Source organism: Dipodomys spectabilis, unplaced genomic scaffold, assembly GCF_019054845.1.
Source record: "Dipodomys spectabilis isolate Male_0828 unplaced genomic scaffold, ASM1905484v1 ptg000102l, whole genome shotgun sequence".
Taxonomy (NCBI): Eukaryota; Metazoa; Chordata; class Mammalia; order Rodentia; family Heteromyidae; genus Dipodomys; species Dipodomys spectabilis.
This window is the reverse complement of record NW_024870779.1, coordinates 7,406,536-7,427,825: the sequence shown is the minus strand read 5'-3', so window position 1 is coordinate 7,427,825 and position 21,290 is coordinate 7,406,536. Positions and strand designations below refer to the sequence as shown.

Below are 21,290 nucleotides of genomic sequence, written 5' to 3'. Positions count from 1 at the left end.
CTGCACCCCCAGAGGGAAGAGGGGCAGGACCCTGCCCGGCGAGGCGGGGCAGGGCAACGGACACCTCCGCTCCGTACGCAGGGCACCCCACCACCTCAACCTAGCCGACAGCTCCGAACTACTCCCCCCCCCCCCCCAACCCCCCGGGGAAAGCAAGTCTAACTCTTCCCTGAACTGGACTCAGGTGATCGGTCCTCTGCTGGGAGAAAAGGGTGCAGGGGAGTGGAAGGAGTGAAGAAGGGGGGTTGCGGCTGGTGTGTGCGCGCGTGGGAGCGCGCCCCGGAGCGCCCCACTCCTGGCTGGGGGGTACTTGGAGAAGCAGGCAGCGGTAGCCCCGGGAATCAGAGAACTGGCGAAATCCTCTCCGAGGGACGCCCCCAACAGGTCCGGATCGCGACGAGGAAGCGACGGGCGGCTAGAAATTGGGCGCCCTCGGCCGCCTCCGCGCGCCCGCCGACCCCGCCCCGCCCCGCGCCGCCCCCCGCCCCGCGCCGCCGGAGGTCGCGGGCCGCCGGGCGCCCCGTCGGCCGCCCGCTTCCTCCTCGGAGAGCGGCGGGCGCACATGAGGCCGCGGTCGTCCGGGCGAGCGCGGGCGCCCCCCTCGCGGTGCCCGTGGTGATGCCATGCCCCGCCACCACGCGGGTGGAGAGGAGGGCGGCGCCGCCGGGCTGTGGGTGAGGAGCAGCGCGGCGGCCGCGGCGGGCGGGGGGCGCCTGGGCAGCGGCATGAAGGATGTGGAGTCGGGCCGGGGCAGAGTGCTGCTGAACTCGGCCGCCGCCAGGGGTGACGGCCTGCTGCTGCTGGGCACCCGCGCGGCCACGCTGGGCGGCGGCGGCGGCGGCGGCAGCGGCGGCGGCGGCCTGAGGGAGAGCCGCCGGGGCAAGCAGGGGGCCCGGATGAGCTTGCTGGGGAAGCCGCTGTCCTACACCAGTAGCCAGAGCTGTCGGCGCAACGTGAAGTACCGGCGGGTGCAGAACTATCTCTACAACGTGCTGGAGAGACCCCGCGGCTGGGCGTTCGTCTACCACGCGTTCGTGTGAGTACCCGCCGCCCCTCTCCCTCCTCCCCTGCGCGCGCCCGGCCACGCCGGGGACCCCTCCCCACCCGTGCGCTCGGAGCCCGCGACCCGGCCGGACGCGCGCGTGCGCGCGTGCACACACTCCCATCGGAGCGCGCGCGCACGTGGTGGGTTTTATTATTATCATTATCATTATTATCGCTATCATTATTTGCTTGCACGTGTCCGTGCTCTTGCAGCCTCTCGCCTCCCCTGCGCCAGCTCCTCCATCTCTGTAGCTTGAACCCCCTCGATCCCCTCGGTCCCCTCGGTCTGGCGCCCCAGGAACTGCTAGGCACCCAGCAAAAGGTGGATTTTAGGTTTCTCAGCTAATTGGGATCGGGGAGATCCTGAGCTAGCATAAACTTCAGCCGAAGCGGGGAGAGGCACAGAGAAGGCACGTTAGCGGGGTTCCGGGGCGATGGCGGAGGGGGAGACAGGTCCTCGGTACCGGGGGAGGAGCAGGGAAGCTGCTAGTTGGTGGAGAAAGCCACTGGGTTCGGAGTGCGCCCGGAAACACGCCTGGCCACCACCAGGGTCGCCACCAACGGCAGATCTTGTCAGCGCGTGGAGCAATTCTTGTCACAGAGAAGGTGACTAAGGTCGAGAAGAGTGAGCCAGGCTCGAGCGTGGACCCGGGCGACGTGGGGCGCTGGAGCGCCGCGCCCAGGTGTGACCCAGGAAGCAAGAACCCACCCGCCACATCTGCCCGGAGTCAGCTCCGTGTGTGTGTGTGTGTGTGTGTGTGTGTGTGTGTGTGTGTGTGTGTGTGTGTGTGTGCCCCTCGCCGTCTAGCAGAGAATGCTTAATGAGAAAACGATTGGAAGCAAATGTTTATTTTCCCCACAGGCATTTAAAACCTTTCAGTGGCTTTAAAGTTTACTACTGTTTTCCCCACAAGGTCCATTCATTCATTCTCCTGTTAAGAGTCCAGGTTTTACACCCTGTTTCATTCGTGTTTTTTTTTTTTTTTTTTTTTTTTGTCCCTTCCTCTTTTTCATTTTTTGCCTTTTGGCTTTCCACTCTTCATACTTGTTGCCTATGCTAAGATGAAATATAAACACGATAGAAGATCTTTAGAGGAAGTTGCAATTGCCCATGCGTTCCTTCTTTCCTAGGAAAATTCATTTTGAGCACATAACCTAGTTTCTTTCTGTATCATCTGTACATATCCTCATCTGAGACAGGCTGGCACCAACATGGAAAAAATATTTTTTAATAACTTGGGGGAAAGGACTAGGTTTGTAAGTACTGAGCCTGGAATTTGACCACGTAGGACTCAGGAAGCCGTGGAGGCTAGAATCTGTGGGGCTCTGGTGTCTGGAAAAGTTTACAATTCCAGACTGCTGTGAGCTTGTAGGATTCACTGAAAGCTCCCCTGCAACTTTGATTATTATTTCTACTAATTTCATATCCTTATTACACCAAAAGGGATTAAGTTCTATCATTCGCTGATGAAGATCATATTAATGTAGGATGTCGATACTGTAATTAATATTAGTCATAGAGAAACACTACTGATAAGCTTTTCTTTCCTGGGTTGATAGAAAATCACTCTATTATTTAATGAGTCCAATAAGTTATTTTGACCTGTTTTAGAATAAACTCAAAATTTAGCAATGATGATACCTATTTTGGCAGCAAATATATCATGCGTATAATAACTTTTTACAAGATATGCTTAACATATTCATGGCTTGGAACTTTCAATATGATGACTTTGTGGTGAATCATATGTTTTATCCACCTAGCAGTGCTTTTTATGATATATATGATATAAATGATAGGATATGCTGATATGATATAAAAACATGATACGTTGATATTGAGAACATGAAGTTCTGCTTCATATACTTCCAGCAGTAGGAAACAGTACTGTTTTAGTTGCTACATAGACTTGCTAGGTACACATTAGCACAAGGACTGCTTGTAATTTTATTTTATTTATTTCATTTTAAAAGTAATTATTGTTTGTAATTATTAATTCTTTTTTTTTTTTTTTGTCGGTCGTGGGGCTTGAACTCTGGGCCTGGGCACTGTCCCTCAGCTCTTCAGCTCAAGGCAAGCGCTCTACCACTTGAGCTACAGCGCCACTTCTGGTTTTCTGGTGGTTTATTGGAGATAGGAGTTTCACGGTCTCTCCTGCCCAGGCTGGCTTTGAACCGCGATCCTCAGATCTCAGCCTCCTGAGTAGCTAGGATTACAGGCGTGAGCCACCAGCGCCTGGCTTGTAATTATTAATTCTTGTGATGGTCCTGGGGCTTGGACTCAGGACTTTGGTGTATTCTCTGAGTTTTTTTTCTTAAGCCTACTGCTCTATCACTTGAGCCACAGCATCAATAATGGCTTTTTGGTGGTTAATTGGACATAAGAGTCTCATGGACTTTTCTGTCTTTGAACCACAGTCCTTAGATACCAGCCTCCTGAGTAGCTAGGATTACAGGCACCCAGCTTAAATGGTTTTGGAATAGCTGGACTTCACACATTAAATTAATAAATCAAACTTGCTTTGAGCTGTACATCTAACAAGACCACTAATAATGCAGGAAATTACAAGAAAATCACTTCTAGAAGAGGTGTAACTAACTAATTCCCTGCCAGCCTGGGAATCCCCAAATCTTACTTTAATAACAGTTTTTGTAGCATATTAAGGTTCCTGCCAAGAAACAAGTGCACTGTGATTAATGAAGCACTTCAGGGATGAATTTACTTGGTAGACCAATGTTTATACTGCCAAGAAACAAGAAAAGTGTACTTAAACTTATGCTTTAGGTAAAGAAAAACCTCTGTTAAATATGCAAAACTCATTATATAATGATACTTTAATGATATAAAATGTGGTTTTAAGAGTATTTATTCCAAGCTGGGTGCTGGTGGCTCATGTCTGGAATCCTAGATACTCAGAATGCTGAGAGCTGAGGGTGTGGTTTGAAACCAGCCCTGGCAGAAAAGCCCGTGAGACACTTAGCTGCAGTTAACCAGCAAAAAGACATGTGTTGCTGTGGTTCAAGTGGTAAAACACCAGTCTTATGTGAAAGAGCTAAAGGACGGCATCCATGTCTGGAGTTCAAGCTCTAGTATTGGCCTGAGGATGCCCGTGCACACACGAGTACTTAGCCCACCAATAAGAGATATCTGAAATGTCTGAAGTACTTGCTTACAGTTGGTGAATCGGGGGATTAGAAGATCAGTGTCATTGCTGTACTTTTGGTTTTATGGGTAGCATTTCCTGCCTTTAGCTGTTCTTCAGTTTATTAGATGAGCCATTAAAAATATAAGCTGACTAATTTCCTTGAATGTTGTTTGATTTTTCTTAGTTCCCCTTCCTTTTGGGAAAATTTTAGAGTCATAGTGGTACTATGTAGAGGAATCATAGTGGGATTCTCTGTATAAATTTGCCTTGCTGTAGGAAATGTGGTTCTGAGACAGTACACAGGAAACAGTAGTGTAGATACATCTTACTTACTTAACACTCCCCTAGTGTATATTTGCCTGGTTTAAGACCGTGGAAGAAGATTCATAGATATTTTTAAACTAAAAGAAATATTCCAGACACCCAAGCTAAAGGCCCTGAAGGCATCCCTTTTTTCATACTTCCTCCTTCTGGCCATCCAAATGGTCATTCTGTCCTGTTTATTTACTCATAAATGTTTTGGAAATACATTTCTGTAAGTTCTTTACTTTTTCCATCTCTGCCTGGTTCTAAGTACCTCTGCATGGGATGATTGTAATACCCGCCTGTTTGATCATCTCCCTTCTATTAAGGACCTTGTAGCAGGAGTCTCTGAAACCATAGCTCTAAATGTAAGTCTTCTCACTTCCTAAAAATGCAGATATTTATTCATTTTTGGCAGCACTAGGATTTGAACTCAGCACCTTCCACTTGCTAGCTGGCACCTTTCCACTTCAGCCACACACTTAGTCCTTTTACTTTTAGCTATTTTTGTGTAAGACCTTGCATTTTTTGTGTAGGCCAACTGGAACCACATTTCTATTTACTTGTCCTGTGTACCTGAGTTGACAGGCCCACACTGAGCTACTGATTGAGATGGCATCTCACTGAGTTTTTGCCCGAGGGGCTTGGAATCATAATCCTCCCAGTTACCTGGATTTCAGGCATGAGCTATTGAACTCTGTTAAAATGCAAATCATGTATTATTCCGTTGCCTTAAATCTTTCTGTTATTATGTCTTATTAATTTGTATATGTGTTTATTTTATTTTATAAAAGCTGAGTGGCAATGAGCCTGGGAAGTAGCTTATTGGTAGAATGCTTGCCTAGCATGCATGAAGCCCTGGGTTCGATTCCAGGACCAGCTCCAGGACCAGCAAAAAATCCAAAAGAGAACAACAAAAAAGCTGAGTGACAATTATTAATTATAGTATGTGTTGATTCCCAAATTAGTAAGAGAAAGACCTCTACTTTTAAGGATGGAAAAGATTCTAGCATATGGTGTTTACAACCATATGAAAAGGTGTGACACAATATCCATGATTTTTTTTTTTTTTTGGTCGGTTGTGGGGCTTGAACTCTGGGCTTGGGCGCTGTCCCTATGCTCTTCAGCTCAAGACGAGCACTCTACCACTTGAGCCACAGTGCCACTTCCGGGTTTCTAGTGGTTTATTGGAGATAAGAGTCTCACGGACTTTCCTGCTGGGACTGGCTTTGAACCATGATCCTCAGATCTCAGTCTCCTGAGTAGCTAGGATTACAGGCGAGAGCCACGGCACCCGGCATTCATGCTCTTTAGAGGAGGTAGGTTACCAAGCTCTATGGGAAAGGAGAAGGTGGTGGAGGAGATGAATGCAAAACCATCAGCAGTCTCCTAAGAGAGAAAATGAGACATGAGCTGACTTGAGACAAATGAGTCCTTAATTTGCACTTAGGCAAAAAAGGGAGAATGAAGTCCTGATGGAGACAGAAGCTTATGTAAAAGTTTGGAATTCTGAATACAAGAATTTGCAGGACAAGACCATGTAAAAAAATCACATGTTGCCAGATGCAGGTGGCTCACACCTTTTACTCTAGCTACTCAGGGAGCTGAGGTATGATGATCATCAATCAAAGCCAGTCCAGGCAGAAAATTCTATGAGATGCTTATCTTTATCTAGTGAACTAGCAAATGAAGCTGGAAATGAAGTGGGCTCAAGTGGCAGAGTGAAGAAGCTAAGGGAGAGCTCAAAGTCCTGGGTTCAAGCCCTAGTACTGACAGCAAAAAGAAGACAAGTCATATAGCTAACATTTGGGAGCCTCAGATACTAGCCATGGAATCTGGTCTTTATCCTGTAAGTAGTATTACACTGTGATGACAAGGAGGAAAGTGAGGCAATCAGATAAGAATTTTGGCAATACGTACATTTTTATTGGCTTAAAAAATGAGCTGGAACTGGGCGCTGGTGGCTCACACCTGTAATCCTAGCTCTAACTCAGGGGGTTGAGATCTGAGGATCACAGTTCAAAGACAGCCCAGGCAGGAAAGACTCTTATTGCCAATGAACCACTAGAAAATTGGAAGTAGTGCTGTGGCTCAAGTGGTAGAGTGCTAGCCTTGAACTGAAGAGCTGAGGGACAGCGTCTAGGCCCAGAGTTCAGCCCCATGACTGCAAAAAAAAAAAAAAGAAGAGTTGGCAGATCAGTCATTGTGGCCTATTGTAATATGGAAGCCACTGTATCAAATTTTCATTCAGTCTTGTATTCTTTTTTTTTTTTAAATTGTGAAAATACCGTATAGAGGGGTTACAATTACATGGGCAAGGTAATGAGTACATTTCTTATCAAGCATTGTTGCCTCCTCCTTTGTTTCCCCTTCCCATCCCTTCCCACCTCCCACCCCCCAGTCTTGCATTCTTTCTGCAAACATCTATTTACTCTTTCCAATATACCATGTGCTGGTCGAGAAAGAAGAGAGAAGATTGCCCAAGAAAAGAAACCCAGACAATAACTTTGAAGGAAAAGGAAACATTAAGATGTAGAATTGGCTGATTATTTTCACCAGTCTAACACATAGTATGAGAACACAGATCTAACCTGGGGATTTGAAGAACAGAAATGCCATCCATGAATGCATGAGAAAGAAGGCATTGTAGAGTGTAACTTCACATTTGGGCATGTTATGTTTTAGATGTTTTGGGTTTTTTTTTTGACGGTTGTGGGGCTTGAACTCTGGGCCTGGGTGCTGTACCTAAGCTCTTCAGCTCAAGGCAAGTGCTCTACCACTTGAGCCACAGCACCACTTCTGGTTTTCTGGTTGTTAATTGGAGACAAGAGTCTCATGGACTTTACTGCCCGAGCTGGTTTGGAATCATGATCCTTAGATCTCAGCCACCTGAGTAGCTAGGATTACAGACATGAGCCACTGGCACCCAGCTTGTTTTAGATGTTTTTGAGTCATTCAGGTTGCTGTTGAAAAGGATCAGAGAATAGTACTGAACTAAATACAGGCCTTTTCCAGGAGGTTTTAGATCAACAACCAGAACTTTTTTAGGTACGTATGATGATGATGGTGATGGTGATGGTGATGGTGATGGTGATGGTGGTGGTGTATGTACTGATAGGGAGCTTGAACTCAGAGTCTAGGTTCTGTTGCTCTACCACTTGAGCCACAGCTCTACTTACGGCTTTATGCTGGTTAACAGGAGATAAGAGTCTCATAGACATTCCTGCTTGGGCTCAAATTTCTGTTTCTTGTGATTTCAGGCATGAGCCACCAGTGCCTGACTAATAAGATATTTCTGGATAAATGAATCTGCAAAGCTCAAAATTAATCTGATATTTAGCTTGTATACTTAGGCTTTTGAGGTTCTAGTAGTTTGTGTTAGTAAAAGCAGTGTGTAGGGGAAAAAATGAGATAGTTTAGGGAATAGGCAATGAGTTATCCCATGGTAAAGAAGAGTCTTAGGAATATCAGAGCCAGCCAGTGGGTGGAAGAATACAGAAAACGTGCAGAAGAACACCCAAAGGCCAGGGGGAAAGCCAGGATAACTTGTTTTTATGAAGGCAAATGAAGATGTACACAAAACCAGAAGTTATGGTCAGCAGTTTGTGGTGCTACAGAAATGTTTTAAAGTTGGGTCAGATTTCATTGATAGCTCAGGTTGGAGACTACTGTTGAGCTTCCCCCATAGCAGCTGAAGTGGTGAGTGTTAGGATTTCAGTAGACTGAGAATGGTTAAAAGTAAGCTCCAGATCCACTGAGACAGTTCACAGGACCTTCAAGTTATGGCTATGGATTCTCTATCAGGCCTTATTGTAACTTCTTCTCTTTAATATGCATTCTAGTAAAATCCTTTCTGAACTGGTCTGTCCTGTATTTCACCCTTGTCCTTTTGCTCATGCTGTGCTTGAGGACTCTGACCACTTCTTGCATTGGCTTTCCAACTCCTATAGTGTCTTCAAAATCCAGTGTTTGCAATCCTAGCTATTGAGGAGGCTGGAATCTGAGGATCAAAATTCAAATCCAGGCCAAGCAGGAAAGTCCATGAGACTATTGCCTCCAATTAGGCAACAAAATGCCAGAAGTAGAGCTGTGACTCAGTGGTAGAGCACCAGCCTTGAGTGAAAAGGCCAAGTGAGAACATGAGATCTTGAGTCTAAGCCCCAGTGTTGGCATTACAAAAAGAGAGAAGAAAAGAGAGAAAGAAGAGAAGAGAGAAAAGACATGTAAGGATGGTTTCTCAGTCTTTCAGGATGAATCAGGTCCTCTTGTCTCAGGTTCTATGGTATTCTGGGATATGATCAAAATAGTATTCCCCCAACTCCCCTCACTGTATTGTCATTTCTGGCTACCTTTTCTGTGTTTCTTGTACAAAGAAGAACATACCCACACAGGAAGTGTCCTACTTACCTATGAATCTCAAGGTCCAAGCAGTGTTTTTTGTATCTTGTAGACCCTCTATAATTGCTTCTTTAAGAGGAAGTTAATCATTTTCTTGATATCCTTCCATACAGGAGTTTTAGGATTAAGATGAAGCTAAAAGAACCACCAGGTCTTTCCAGTTTTCTTAGAAGTAACATTTAAGAAAATGATAACCAGTGGGAAGCGGCCTCAGAGATCAGGGCTTTGCTCTCAGCTTGACAACTAATTAGCTGTGTGACTTAGAGGAAGTTGTTTTATAGTTCTGGTTCTTCAAATCTTCATCTTTGTATGGTCACCATGGTCTGCCATCCAACTGAGGTTTTTTTTTTAGACGTATATGCTGCTATTATTTATTGTAACGTCACTCTACTTCATAGAATATGTAAACATTTTCCTAGATGTTTTGCCTTTTTTTGATTATGCAACATTTATAAATCATCTGACTTACAACTTTTTGTTCTGAAGATTCATTTTATTTCCAGGCAGGGGAGAGAGTATTTCAGTTTGTTAGCTTGTTGTGTGACTTCAGTTACTCATAGTAAATGGTCCTTAATCTGTTCTTTTGCCCCAAACTTGCAAATGTTCAGGTGTTAACAGCAGACTTTGTACCCCAGACTGTGACCATCTGTCCATCTGCTCCTTTCTTATTCATTCTTCACATTTTCTGTGAATCCAGTATTGCTCAAATTTCATTCAGCTAACATTGAGTGTCTTTGGAGTGCCAAGGCTGGATGAGTTACTAAGGCTATTCTGGTCAATATAAGCAATTGTAATAAGAAGGAGTTCATTTCAGGGGGGAAGACAGAAAAACAGAGAAATAACTCAATATGGTAAATGCTTAGTGAAAGTGTATACACCAGCATCCAGCTGAGGTTTTGAAAGACAATGTTGGGTGTCTAACATGCAATCATGAAAGGAAAAGAGTAAGCTGGGTGCCAGTGGCTCATGCCTGTAATCCTAGCTATTCAGGAGGCTGAGATCTGAGGATCGAGGTGCAAAGCCAGCCTGGGCAGGAAAGTCCATGAGACCTTATCTCCAGTTAATCACCAGAAAACCAGAAATGGCGCTGTGACTCAAGTGGTAGAACACTAGCCTTGAGCTGAAGAGCTCAAGGACAGAGCCCAGGCCCAAAGTTTAAGCCATGACTTAAACTGATGAAAAACAAAAAAAGGAAAGAGGATTTTCATCAGTTCCCCTCCTCCCCTGTGAGATAGAAGGTGGCATTAGTTGTTAAAACTTTGCTCATAACTCTCAAGATCTCTGTCCACAATACTCCTTTGCTTGAAGGAGAGATCTGTTTCCCATCCATGCATACATCATCCCTAAAATCAGGGGCTCCCTCTCTCTTGTTCATTGCTTTTTTCTCCCCCGTTCATGCCTACCATGTAAACCACGGTGTAAACATACATCATTACTCTTACTAACACCATCTCCAAAATACTTCAGTAGTTCCCTTGTGGAAGATGGAATTTTTTCCTTACTGGCCATTGTCTGCGTCTGACACTACTACATCCAATTAATTGCTTTATTATTTATGAGAAATTCTGTTCTGAATTAAGTCTATGTGTCTAGAAATTATACTTGAATTTTATTGTTCTTCCAAGTTCCTTAAAAATCACTGACTTCTAGATACAGAGAATCTTTGTAGTGATTTATCTTTAGCTGATACAATACTGGTATACTTCATTTCCTTCAAATTAATCTAATTTTAGAAAAATAAACAAAGTTACAATAGTTGAGGACCTTATTGCTGTTTGAAATATTGTAAAGTGTGAAGATACTTAAAACTTATTGGAAATGCTGAAAATAGTAGCGCCTAAAAGAAGTAATACACAGCAAAATAATATTTTTTCCTTTTTTATTTATATAATTATTTTCTACCTTTAAGTAGGGGCTTCAATTCAACATGTCATTTATGAGTACAGTGTATCTTGGTCAATGTCACCACTTTTCATGAAAAGAATATTTCAAAATGAAATAAAATCCTGATACAAGAATCACTATAAACAAGGAAGAGAGCCAGCAGCCTTTTGATAATTACTTGCAATGAAGTAATGCCAATTTTATTTTTTAATTGCAGATGGTCCTATTGGCAGACCACAGTGCCAGTAGAGCATGTTTGATCCCAGACCAGTGGTGTGAAACCATTAGAAGCCCAATTGTCAGACAGTCACAGCACACAGTTATGGTTAATGACTTGTCCGTGTTTCCAGTTTAATTTCCTTTTTCTTCAACCTTGTATGAGGATGCTATTTGAAGTTTTATTTGGTTGCAACCTGGGAGACCAATTGGCCACACAATTGCATTTTTTCATAAACAGTGAGATACTTGGATGAATCTCAGAGTTTCAAGCATACCTTCTAATTCTTTGTAAGTTTGAAGTGTGAGTTTCCTAAATTAAATTATATCTATCATTTCCTACTTTTAGTAGTTTGAACTTTTTATGTTATGATTATTTATGCATGCATATATTCCAGACATACACAGAATTAACCTAAATATATCTTTTTGCAGAGATTTTGTGTCAGTGAAAATATTCACATTTCTCTTTGTTTTGTTTCACCAAAGGTAAAATGAGGCACTTGAATAAAATGCGATTTAGAAATAAAAAGGATTTTACATTTACTCTTGGTATTATAAAGATGGTCTCATAATTTGAATGATGTTTAAGTTTACCTACCTATATATGAAGAAACACACATTTTTTTTTTATAAACTCAGAGATAATATAATGGATGCTGTTTCCGTGTTTGCATGCTAAAGAGCTAGAATTTTATTTTGTGGATGTCAAGCATCCTATGAGACAGATAGGACTTTAACAGATAATAATTCTAGTACATTTTATTTGGGGTATGGTCTCACTGGACTTGAACTGTTTTTTTTTTTTTTTTTTTTTGGTTGGTTGTGGGGCCTGAAATCTGGGCCTGGGCGCTGTCCCTCAGCTCTTCAGCTCAAGGCTAGCACCCTACTCCACTTGAGCCACAGCCACAGCACCACTTCCAACTTTTTCTGCTTATGTGGTGCTGAGGAATCGAACCCAGGGTCTCATGCATGCAAGGTAAGCACTCTACCACTGAACCACCTTCCCAGCACCTGGACTTGAACTCTTTATGTATATATTCCAAACTAGTCTCTAACTTGCAATCTTCAGGCTTTAGCCTTCTGAATGCTGCTATCACAGGTATGTGATCCATACCATATTGCCATTGGATTTTTCTTTTAGATTTATCACACTGTCAGCTCTATGACTTATGGCTTGAAAAGGACCACACTGGACATGGAGGACCAGTTTTGAAACTTACTCCAACCTAAGCAAGAGATAATTAGGGTGTAGACTGGGAAATGATAGCAGGATGGAAAATATATGCTGATAAAATTGGAATGTATTAACAAATGATCTAATGCAGAAAACGATAAAAGAAGGTCAGATTGGTTATTTCCAGCTTCTTTTCTTGGATAGTTTACAGATGTTAAACACTTTACTGAGATCAAGCATGCAGATGGAACAACTGGTTGAGGAGAATGTGAGATGTAAAAATGTGAGTTTAATCATAGAGATAATCTTGCAGTGCTGGTGGGCTGTCCAACTACACATGGCCACATAGCTTGTGGATGATGATATAGCAGTAAAGAGTAAGAGAAGCAGGAGAAAGATGGTGACCTGAAGCATACTAGCATTTGAAAGATGAGCAGAAGATACGAGGAATTTAATGAAGTGTACAATGAGATACAAAGAATCACTAGATCCTCAGAAGATGGCAAGTTGGTTATGGAAATAAAGTGTTATGTGAAACCAAGAGTTTCACAAAATAATCAACTATGAAATAGGGGAGTGGCTTAGTATAATAAAGAACAAGGATCAGGGTTGGGCATCACTAACACCCATAAACACTATACTTACAACAGCACAGGGAAGAGGTTCAGGAGCCACATGTCTCCCAGACCTAAATGCATTGGGGAGAATTGAACTAGAGTGAGATTTTAAATTCTCCTTTCTGTTTCAAGTCATTGGATGAACATCTCAGCTTTCTGGTTTGTAAAATTAGCCTAGAATAATCACAGTTGTCTGAGTTCACAGTATGTATAAGACATGGGCAAGGAATTATAGGAGTAAATGATAAATAAGAGATAGTTGCCTTAAAGATTTTACTTTAAATCTAGAGTGGTATTAATTCACGATTTACTTCACCACAAATGAACCCTCAAAACATATTTAAAAACCGACAGGATCAAAGCAATGTCTGGCTTTTCTCCAGTGGCGTTTAGTGACTGCTGCAATAGAAAGGATTTACCCTGTACAGACCACTGATTGCCTGTTCTCCTGACCCTTTGGGAAGTTTCCAAGCTGGGTATTCAGCTGCTTGTGAAGGTGGGTGGGTGTTCAATACAGGGCATTCCCACACAGAAACCAAACACAGGAGTTCCCACTGATCATAGTAATTTCTAAACAGTAGTAATTAAACTGGTTAAGCTCAATGTTCTCGTTAATAAAACATTCTGAGTACGTTTAATTTGCTCCAAAGTTTTTAAAATAGAAAGGTAACTGATGCCATTTCATAATACTGTTTGAAGGATGAGAACTCCCCCTCCCCCAATGGCTTGAGAATAATAATAACCTAAATGTTTGGTTCAAGAAAAGGAATTCGGATTTTTCAGTATATAGTTTAAACTTCTAATATGTTTAATATTTTATTCATTGACTTTCTTCTTGTGCCAGTTTTGGAGTTTGAGCACTATCCATTTTTTTTTTTTCCTCAAGAATTCTGCAACCTGAAACACAGCTTCTCTTCTGACTTTTTGGATGTTAATTGGAGACAAGAGGCTAATGGGTTTTCCTCCCCAGACTGTTTTGGAACTGTAATCCTCAGATCTCAGCTACTGAACAGCTAGGATTATAGGCGTGAGGCACCAGCACCTGACCAGTCCCCACATCCCCCCCTTTCCCCTAAGGAACTGATTATCTAGTCTTCTATTACCTCATTTCAGTACATGAATGTCTGACACATACTCTTTCCTTGGAACACATTGGGAATACTTTTTCTCAGTTGGTCAACAATCTTGAAGAATTTGAAAAATGGGCTCTTTTTTCAGCAAGAACAAAACACTTGTGCATCTGAGGCCAGGAATTATTAGTAATATGTACTCGCTGCCATCCCGAAGATACTCTTCATCCATTTATGTGAAGCTACCTTTTAAAATTTCATTTTGTGTGTGCGTGTGTGTGTGTGTGTGTGTGTACGTATTGTGTAACCTGGTGCTCTATCACTTCAGCTACACCTCCACTTTCAGCCTTTTTTTTTTTTAAACTAATACTTAATTGGAGACAAGAATCTATGGATTTATCTGTCCTGGCTGGCTTTGAACCTGATCCTCAGATCTCAGCTTCTTGAGTTGCTAGAATTACAGGTGTGAGCCACGAGTGTCCTATAAAATTTTTTTTAACTAGACCAGCATTTAGATTAAAATATTACAAGGTAAGATTTAATTTGACTTAAATTTGTAATGTAGATGATAAAATTCCATAGTTCTTTTTTTGCCCAACCAAATGGAAAAGGCAGTACCAAATGGCAATATAAATGACTTTTGGACAGTACACTGAAAACTTTCAAGGTAAGTTCTTGCCTCTAAGGCATTTCAACTCTTTTGTAATACTTGACATATAGAGGAAATGACCTGTTGGAGACAATCGTTTTACCAAGCTTGAACCTTCAAGTGGCCATCCAAGTATTTTTCTAGAACAAAGCCAACTAAATTCCTTTAGACTGAGACTCATAAAGGTGTCAACGGAAAGAAATGGGTTAGAATTTTCTTCATGGAACAGACTACTTGAATTAATACAGCCCAATATCATTCTTACATTGAGATGGCCTGTTGCCAGTGGCATGGGTGGTAGGTGGCTGTAGATGTTTCCTTTGTTCTTGGGTATGCAACTACACAGACAGGAATGGTACCCTCAAAGGGTGAGGGTCTGACAAGGCCAAAGACAACTGGAATTTGTTGGGAATTGGGGCTTTTATCCAAAAAGATGGTATTGCTGAATCAGGAATATCATAGTTCAGAGCCATCCGGGGTGGGGATGTTCACAAAATTGTTTTCCCATTAATTACCAAAAGCTAGAAATGGAACTGTGGCTCAAGTTGTATAATACCAGCTTTGAGCGAAGAAAGCTAAGAGACAGAGACCAGGACCTGAGTTCAATCCCTAGTATAATCAGAGAGAGAGAGAGAGACAGAGACAGAGAGAGAGACAGGGACAGAGACAGAGAGACAGAGGGGGGCATGCAAGAGAGCAAGAACAGTTTTGTTATTGAACAGCTAGAAACTGAGGATTTTCTTCAAATGATCTGACATTTGTATATGATCTGTCCAGATGTGGGATGCCTAAGCATGCACAATTGATCATTTTGCCATTCCAGGTTTAACTTTGACTTGAGGAGTGGGCTCTCCATGGAGAATATAGAGCCATACCTTAATACTCAATTTTTGGGTGTATATTACTATGTTAATTGTTGTTTCCAGAGCGGAGCCTATTATGTCAATCATTGGTCCTAGTGCAGACCATTGGTTTTAACTCCTTGAAGGGTTACACATGCCAATAGTTTTTCAAGCCTTCCAAAATGGAACAGAAAATGAAGTAGCAAAGAAAAATACCTAGTCATCATATCTGGAAGAAATATGTTAGGTTCCAGACACTGATTCAGGCCAACACTGCAGCCCCTCATTCCCTTCTCTGTAGGATAATAACAATAACTTCCCTGAAAAAGGAAGTGAGAGATTCCCAGTCTCTCTTGTAAGATTCCCTTACATGGCTCCAGAACTTTTGTATCCAGTGTTGGAACAGAGGAGTTTTTTTACAGATGACTGTTCTTAAACTAGTTGTGCCACGCTCCTGATAGCTGCTTCCAGAGCTCATGGATTCAGAGTTTTATTCCAGGCTTTGGGGCAAGAAGTAAATAAAAGAGTAAGTTTGTAAGTGACATTAGATGAGGTGGCCTAGACAGCCATAAACAAGAGTAGTTAAGAAATGGATTATGCTGGGGAAACTAGAATGTTTCTCTAATATTACAATTCACTATTGTCATCAATGTTCCTCCAAAGTAATAACTAAAAAAATACCAGCTTTTTGTTCTTTTTCATTGGCTCAAATTCTATTTTTACGTTACAGTCTTAATATATATTCCCAAAGCACGTGGTAGAATATTTAAGGGATCTATTCACAGCAGTCTATCATGGGCTGCTTCCCCCCCCCCCTCCTCCTCCTCCCCCTCCTCCTCCCCCTCCTCCTCCCCCTCCTCTTCCTCCTCCCCCCCCTCCCCCCCTCCTCCTCCTTCCTCTTCCTCCTCCTTCTCTTTTCCCTCCCTATCCTCCTTTTCCTCCCTGTCCCTCTCCTCCCTGTCCCTCTCCTCCTTCCCCTCTTCCTCTCCCTTCTCCTCCTCCTTATCTTCCTCATCCTTCCCCTTCTCTTTCCCCTTCCACTTCCTCTGCTTTTCTATGTTACTAGAGTTTGAACTCAGGGGAGTCTTGTGTTCACTCAGGTTGCCTGCTTGCTAGCATGCTCTACCACTTGACCTCATTTCCACTCCTGCTTTTTTTTCTGGTTATTTTGGAGACAAAGCCTCATGGATATTTTTGGCTAAGACTAGCCTCAAACCTCCATCCTCCTGATTTCAGCCTCTGGAGTAACTAGGATTGCAGGTATAAGTTACCAGTACCTGGATTAATTATGTTTCTGTGCTTTATTTTTCAAGGGCCACATGCAAAGTTAGGTACCTGGATTAATTATGTTTCTGTGCTTTTTTTTTTTCAAGGGCCACATGCAAAGTTAGGTTCAAATTAGGCTCAAATTTAGAAACTCAGGGTAGGATTCCTTAGAGTTTCTTTAAGTTTTCTAGTAGCTACCAATTTTTTCTGGAATACTCATATTTAGCAAGTGGGTTGTGAAAGATCATCTTTCCTATTTTATAAGCTAATTACTCTTTGATGGATGAGAAATGAATTAGAAATTAATTTTTCTTACAGATGGAACTATTTTAGGAAAAAAGCACCATGTTTAAAAAATCTGAATATGTTTGTAACATGAATTGCACTTACCTTAAAAATACTTACCATATAGGGCTGCGAAGGTGGCTTAGTGGTAGAGTGCTTGTCTCGTATGCATGAGGCTCTGGGTTCGATTCCTCATCACCATATAAACAGAAAAAGCTGGGAGTGGTGCTGTGGCTCAGATGGTAGAGTGCTAGCTTTGAGCTGAAGAGCTGAGGCATAGTGCCCAGACCCAGAGTTCAAGCCCCACAACTGACAAAAAAAAAAAAAAAAAGAAAAGAGTTACCATATAGTCTACTGAGTTTCATTATGAAATACTTTCTGTAGAGAATGAATGTCTCAAATTAAGGCAGCAATTAATAACAGACTGCACAGAGCTGGGCCTGGTGTGTTCTCACTGGGAATATGAAGGAAGGGAGAATAAGATGTGAGGAGTAGTTAGCCCTCAGTTATCTCCCTATGAGTGAAAAGAAATGGAAAAGTTCAAGCTTTCAAACTGTCCTGCGAACGTGGCTATGACCAAGCAGCAATTGGTTGGTTTTTAGGTAGAAAAGGGATTCTCATATGGACTTTTATCTTGCTTGTCTTTTGGAAGAGAAAGACAGAATTACAAGTTACCAGTATAAAGGTGATATGAAAAGTTAATAAGAGAGTACGACAGTAGAAATATAAGGGGGTGAGAGAATAAGAGGGAAAAAAAGGTAAATTAGGGCAATCTAGCATTTGTGAGAGTACCAAATCTCAAAGAACTACAGCAGTTTGAAGGCATTAACAAAGAGATGAGGTTGTACATGTTTTTTAAAAAAGGACAGTAGCGTAGAAAACTGAGATAAAAGGAGAAGCAATGAGGATCTAGAACCAAGTGTGGCATCTACAGCACCATGTGGTACAATGACATCCAAATTCATAGTATAAATAACAAACAAACAAATAAATGTCCTAGAAAAAAAGAACCAGAGCAACTCTGCAAATAAGTGGTGCAGTGTGTGGACAGAAGCAATCGGCATCTTTTTTTAAAAAGTGCATTTCTTTTTTATTATTATTGTTACAAAACGTGATATACAGAAGGATTATAATTACATAAGTCAGGTAAAGATTACATTTCTTTTTGGACATGTTATGTATTCATATACTTTTGTAGAATAGGAACTTCTTGGTACAATTATTTAAAGGTAATAATTTTTAAAAAAGAAATGCAATCAGCATCTTTAAAAGCACATCAAAGCTGGGCACTGATAGCTCACTCCTGTAATCCTAGCTACTCAGAAGGATCCTCTGAGATCAGAGGATTGTGGTTCAAAGCCATTTGAAATCTCAGTGCTCTGAGTAGCTTGGGTTATAGGCATGAACCACTGACACTGGCCCAGGTGGAGTTTTTATGATCATGTAGAAGCCTCAATGTTTAAGATTCAGAGAATTTCTTTAAACAGTGGTATGCAGGAAAAATTTGAAAAAGGAGATGTAGCCATAACCCTCTAATGGCTGTGTAGCTACATTGAAGGGAATACAAATGTTCTAGAAGTTGTATACATACAACATGTATGATCTTGGGAAAATTGAAACCCCTCTAAATCTGACTATGTTATAAGTGTGGAAATAATGAAACAAGCTAAGTGTGTGTGTGTGTGTGTGTGTGTGTGTGTGTGTGTGTGTGTTGGAACTAGAGTTTAAACTCAGTGCCTCAATGTTCTTTGCTTTGGGTTTTCTGTTCAAGACTGGTGCTTTACCACTAGAGCAACAGCTCCACTTCTGGCTTTTTGGTGACTGATTAGAAGTAAGAGACTTTCCTCATAGACTTTCCTGCCAGGGCTGGCTTCCAAGTATGACCTCATATCTTACCTTCTTGAATAGCTAGGATGACAGGTTGAGCCACCAGCGTCAGGCTCCAGACATGGTTTGGAAATTCCTTATATAATCACTGGTAGGGGGAAAACACAACAACCATATAGATTTATATTTCCTTATGGATAGTATTTTTTTTTTTTTTTTGCCGGTCATGGGGTCTGAACTCTGGATCTGGGCGCTGTCCCTCAGCTCTTCAGCTCAAGGCTAGTGCTCTACCACTTGAGCCACAGCGCCACTTCCGGCTTTTTCTGTTTATGTGGTGCTGAGGAATCGAACCCAGGGCCTCATGCTTGCAAGGCATGCACTCTACCCCTGAGCCACCTTCCTAGCCCCGTCCTTATGGATAGTATTTTTAACCTCCTAAAGGAAATCAATACTTTTGTAGACAGGCATATGTGAAAAAATAAGGAGTGCTCAACAAGTAAATAAGTGAATTAATTAAATAGCACTTGATTCACAACCACATTGTATTTATTACCTGAATTATATATTATAAGACTGTTGTATGTTCAAGTTCTGTGACCTGGAACAGATTTTTTCCCCTTCAAATCAGGAAATATCTTATCATCTTTTTTATTTTGGAACCTCTGATCCTCTTGTTGTGACACATTTAAAAAGCTAAAGAACTCTCTAGTTGGAAGGACCTTTGGGGCTTGTTCCAACACTGCCCATTTACATCAGAAAACAGTCTACTAAAAAGTTAAGCCGGGGCTGGGAAGGTGGTTCAGTGCTTGTCTTGCATTCATGAGGCCCTGGGTTTGAATCCTCAGTACCACATAAACAGAAAAAACTGGAAGTGGTGCTGTGGCTCAAGTGGTAGAGTGCTAGCCTTGAGCTGAAGAGCTGAGGGAGGGATAGTGCCCTAGCCCAGAGTTCAAGTCCCATAACTGAAAATAAAAGGTTGCACCATTTACTCAGCACACATTGATGGTTGGATTTAGCTCTGGTGAGCAGGCCTGCCACTACACTTGTAGGTCTGTGGCCTTCCTTAACCTTATTCCTCTGGAAGGTATCCTGTTTTTATTTTTGTTTTGTGTTTTTTTTTTAAATGTGAAAAGTGACATTCATTTTAACTGCTATGGTTTGTTAACTCTGCAGAAGATATTTTATCTACAAGCATTTCTTACCTTTTCACTCTGTATAATAGCAGAAACAGATTTCTTCCTTCTAGAAATGCCTAGTAGCTAGCAAGAGATATTCATGTTTATGATATTAATTAATGAATTAATTTTATTTATTTATATTTAGTGCTAGTGCTGGGGCTTGAACTAAGGGCCTGGGGACTGTCCCCTTAGCCTTTTCACTTCAGCCTGGTTTGTGCTCTACCACTTGAGGCATACCTCCACTCTGGCTTTTTGCTGGTTAATTAGAGTTAAGTGTCTGACTGACTTTCTAAGCCCAGGCTGGCTGTGAAATGCAGTTGTTAGATATCAGTCCCCTGAATAGCAAACACAGTGTGGGCCTGTATTATTGTTGTTTAACATGTCACATTATGAGTTTAATGCATATTGGTCAGGGTCATCCCATCAACCTGTCATGCCAATCGGATCTAACACACTTTTAGGTCCGAAGAGACTGGGATCTAGACCAGTGAGACAAGATCCTATCTCCTGAAAACTGTCACCCTACCCATGAAAAGAGAGGATGATCTTCAGCTTTAGAAACACAAGATTTTGTCATGAATGGTTAAAATTAACTTGAATTTGATTCTCATGTTCCTAATACTTCTTTATGTATATCAAATAAAGTTCTGGTAGTTATCATTAAAATGTAGTGGTTCTATTAATCAATATTTGGAGAAAGACAGTTGGATGGCTGTTTAAAATCATGACCCTGATAGTGACCATTTTTGCTTGGCTCACCTCATATAGTTACTCAAGCATTGGAATGTAGTATATGTTTCTTAATGCATTTATTGTTAATCTCAGAAAAAATTGAAGTGCAGAATTAATTAATTGTGCTGGTACTAGCCCTTGAACTCAGGGTTTGACACCCTGGTTTGGATTTTCACTAAAGTTTGGCACTCTATTACTTGAGCAACAGCTTCACTTACGACTTTTTGATAGTTAATTGCTGATAAGAGTTTGATGGACTTTTTTTTTTTGTAACCTCAGCTGGCTTCAGACAGCAATCATCAGATTTCAGCCTTCTGAGTAGCTAGGATTACAGGTATGAGCTACCAGCAACTGGCTTCTATTTATTTATTTAATTAATTAATTTTATTTTTGTTGTTGGTCACTGGGCTTGAACTCTGGGCCTGGACGCTGTCCCTAAGCTCTTCAGCTCAAGGCAACAGCTCTGTCAGTTGAGCCACAGTGCCACTTCCGGTTTTCTGGTGGTTAATAAGAGATAAGAGTCTCACAGACTTTCCTGCCTGGGCTGACTTTGAACCAAGATCCTCAGATTCAGCCTCTTGAGTAGCTAGGATTACAGGTGTGAGCCATCAGCACCTGGCTTTCTATTTAATTTTTATCAGCAATTCTTTGTGCCC

The 21,290-nt window shown here is 41.9% G+C and overlaps 1 protein-coding gene across 1 annotated transcript in view; it reads left to right on the top strand.

Annotated features, from left to right (window-relative positions):
• Nucleotides 1–623: 623 nt before the first annotated feature.
• Kcnq5 (potassium voltage-gated channel subfamily Q member 5) overlaps nt 624–21,290 on the top strand; it is a 541,548-nt gene continuing 520,881 nt past the window's right edge. The window contains exon 1 of the mRNA XM_042687131.1: nt 624–1,036. Within this exon, the coding sequence (XP_042543065.1) occupies nt 624–1,036 (413 nt within the window). The remainder of the gene's footprint in view (nt 1,037–21,290) is intronic.